Source organism: Ctenopharyngodon idella, chromosome 17, assembly GCF_019924925.1.
Source record: "Ctenopharyngodon idella isolate HZGC_01 chromosome 17, HZGC01, whole genome shotgun sequence".
Classification (NCBI taxonomy): domain Eukaryota; kingdom Metazoa; phylum Chordata; class Actinopteri; order Cypriniformes; family Xenocyprididae; genus Ctenopharyngodon; species Ctenopharyngodon idella.
Genome location: NC_067236.1, coordinates 18,700,450 through 18,703,235, shown reverse-complemented (window position 1 = coordinate 18,703,235; position 2,786 = coordinate 18,700,450). Strand labels below are relative to the sequence as shown.

Sequence of the window (2,786 nt, the reverse complement as noted above, 5' to 3'; positions counted from 1 at the left end):
TGCAACAATTAATGTTTCAGAGTCGTATGTACAGTGTTGTCACATGACGAACATTGAACATTAATTCAGCACAGCTGTCCATGTCGTTACCTTACGAATAATAAATGTGCTCTTTTTTGTGTAGGTCTGAAAACTCAGTTACTCAGTTGATGAGTGAACTGACAGAAATACTTAGAAACAGTAAATCAACTGATGGACCCACTACGAAATATTTACTGAAGCCAACAGTCTTAACTGAAGGAGATTTGCTAAGGAGAGAGAGAATTGGACAGAAAAATGAAGACAAACCTCGTAAGGTCATTGTAATGGTTGGAGAAACAGGAACAGGGAAGTCCACCCTCATCAATGCAATGATCAATTACATCATGGGGGTCAGATGGGAACACAAGATGTGGCTAGAGGTCACTGAGATATCTGAAGACCAAACTGAGTCTCAGACAAAAGCAGTGACTGTTTATGAGGTTTATGCGCCGAACAGCCCATTCGTTCTCACTGTTATCGACACACCTGGATTTGGAGACACAGAGGGCATTGATAAAGACAAACGCATTTCTGAAGCTCTACAGCAGTTGTTCAGATCTGAGGACGGCATTCATGAAATTCATGCAGTGTGTCTCGTGCTGAAGGCAACAGAGACTCGACTCCATGAGAGACAGCGCTATCTCTTGGATGAAATTCTGTCATTATTTGGCAAAGATATAGGAAAAACACATCTTGCTGCTCCTCACACACAAGGAAAAACAAATTCTTCCCAAAAGAATGATTAATTTCATCACAGAAGCCATAGTTAAATATGTAAAAAATTATGAATATGTTTGTTTTATGTTTGACAACTGTCAGAGTGAGTACTTTGATGAGGAAGACAGAGAGAGTTACAAAGAGTCTTGGGACTATGGAGTTGAAAGTTTCAGTAAGTTCTTCAATCATTTGAATGAGACAAACCCAAAAAGCTTACACATGACTGAAGGTGTGCTCAGAGCCAGAAAACAACTGGACGCCAGTGTCGGCAATTTAAGGGACAGAATCGAACTGGCAGAACTGAAAAAACAAGAGCTTGAACAAACCAAAACTGCTTTGGATAAATGTGAAAATTACAAAGAAGAGCAGAACAACTTTCAGTATGAAGTTGATGAACCCTACAAAGAACCGGTCCCAATAAATGCATCATGGTGGGAATGGAGCAAACAGGCGACCCGCTGTGAAGTCTGTGAGGAGAACTGCCACTATCCAGGATGCTGGTGGGTCAAAGATCTCTCATGGTGTAGTGTGATGAAAGAGGGAAAGTGTACAGTCTGTACGAGGAGGTGTGACCACACTAAACATGTGAAAGATTCTAACAAATATGTGATTAAAACAAGGAAGGTCACAAAAACAAAATACGATCTGAAAAAGCAATATGAAAAGGAGGTTGGAGAGAAAAAAAGTTTGATGACCAAACTAGAGGAGGACATCCAGCAGATGGAGGCAGAGAAGATCAGGCTTGTGGAAGAGTGTTATCAGTGTTTGGAGAAATTAATGGAGACGGTGTTAAAATCTACATCCATCTCCTCTTTCATACATATAGACTTCATGATTGAGAAAGTGAAGGAAACTGGAAATCAAGAAAGAGTTCAGAAACTTGAGGAACTTAAAAGGAGAGCAATTGAGGAGAACAGAGGACTGATTGAAAGGCTCTGCGCATATGCACAACAAATGATGATCTAAAAAAGAAATATGAAGAGGAGTTTGGAGGAAAAAAAGTTTGAACAAACCAGAGAATGAAGTCTAGAAGAGCGGCAGAGAAGATCAGGCTTGCGGAAGAGTGTTATCAGTGTTTGGAGAAATGAATGGAGACGGCATTAAAATCTACATCCAACTCCTCTTTCATACATCTGGACTTGATTGAGAAAGGAAGGAAACCTGAAAATGACAAAGAGCTCAGAAACTTGAGGAATTTAAATCAAGAGCAATCGATGTGAATAAAGGACTGGTTGAAAGGCTCTGCAATTCATCTATTAGTGAACAGATAAATGTGTGCAAAATAAAAGGACTTTTATTTTAGAACTTAAAAAAAAACATCTTGATGTGGATAATAAAAGTAGTATTGTGTCTGTCCAGCTGTCATTGGACTAAAATCATGTAATGATGAATTGTTTGTTAGGGGTTTCATCTCTTTATCATTTAATGCAGTGCTTTTAAGAATATGGAAAATGTGTTTCAAAAATGCTATTTACATATATATGATTTTTGTATGTTTTTTTTTACTAATATAAGAATGATTTAGTTATTTAGCATGAACCATATATTGTAAAATGTTCAAAACTGCATGTAATTTGTGATTTGAAATCAGTGAAAAAATCCATAATTCACAAGTTATGAAGTAAAATATCTAGCTTCCGCCAGACCGCCTTCTGTATTCAACTAACGAAGAAAGTGTAACGCATCATTCATTACGAGTTTTTATTTCTTATGCATTCCATTTTTATTCTTATGTATTTGTTTCCTTTTCATGTAAAGCACTTTGAATATGAAGTGTGCTTTATAAATAAACTTGCCCTGCCTTGCACTACTGTTAGAGTGTTTTTCTTCTATTGTAGAAACTTTGCATCATTTACTTCCAGTGCATGAACTTCTGCTGAATATCTTCTTTTATGTTCCACAAAAGAAAGAGAGTCAAACAGGTTTGAACAACATCAGGGTGAGTAAATGATAACAGAATGTGTAATTTTTAATAATATTTGGATGAATTATTCTGTTGTTGAACGCTCTATGTGCATCTTCACATTTATCAAAACTTTTCCACAAAA

At 37.0% G+C, this 2,786-nt stretch overlaps 1 protein-coding gene across 1 annotated transcript; it reads left to right on the top strand.

Annotated features, from left to right (window-relative positions):
• Positions 1 to 483: 483 nt before the first annotated feature.
• On the top strand, positions 484 to 2,545 carry LOC127499065 (uncharacterized). The gene has a single exon (XM_051869173.1). It carries the CDS (start codon positions 760 to 762, stop codon positions 1,702 to 1,704), a length of 945 nt encoding a protein of 314 aa, XP_051725133.1. The 5' UTR covers positions 484 to 759; the 3' UTR covers positions 1,705 to 2,545.
• Positions 2,546 to 2,786: the final 241 nt, after the last annotated feature.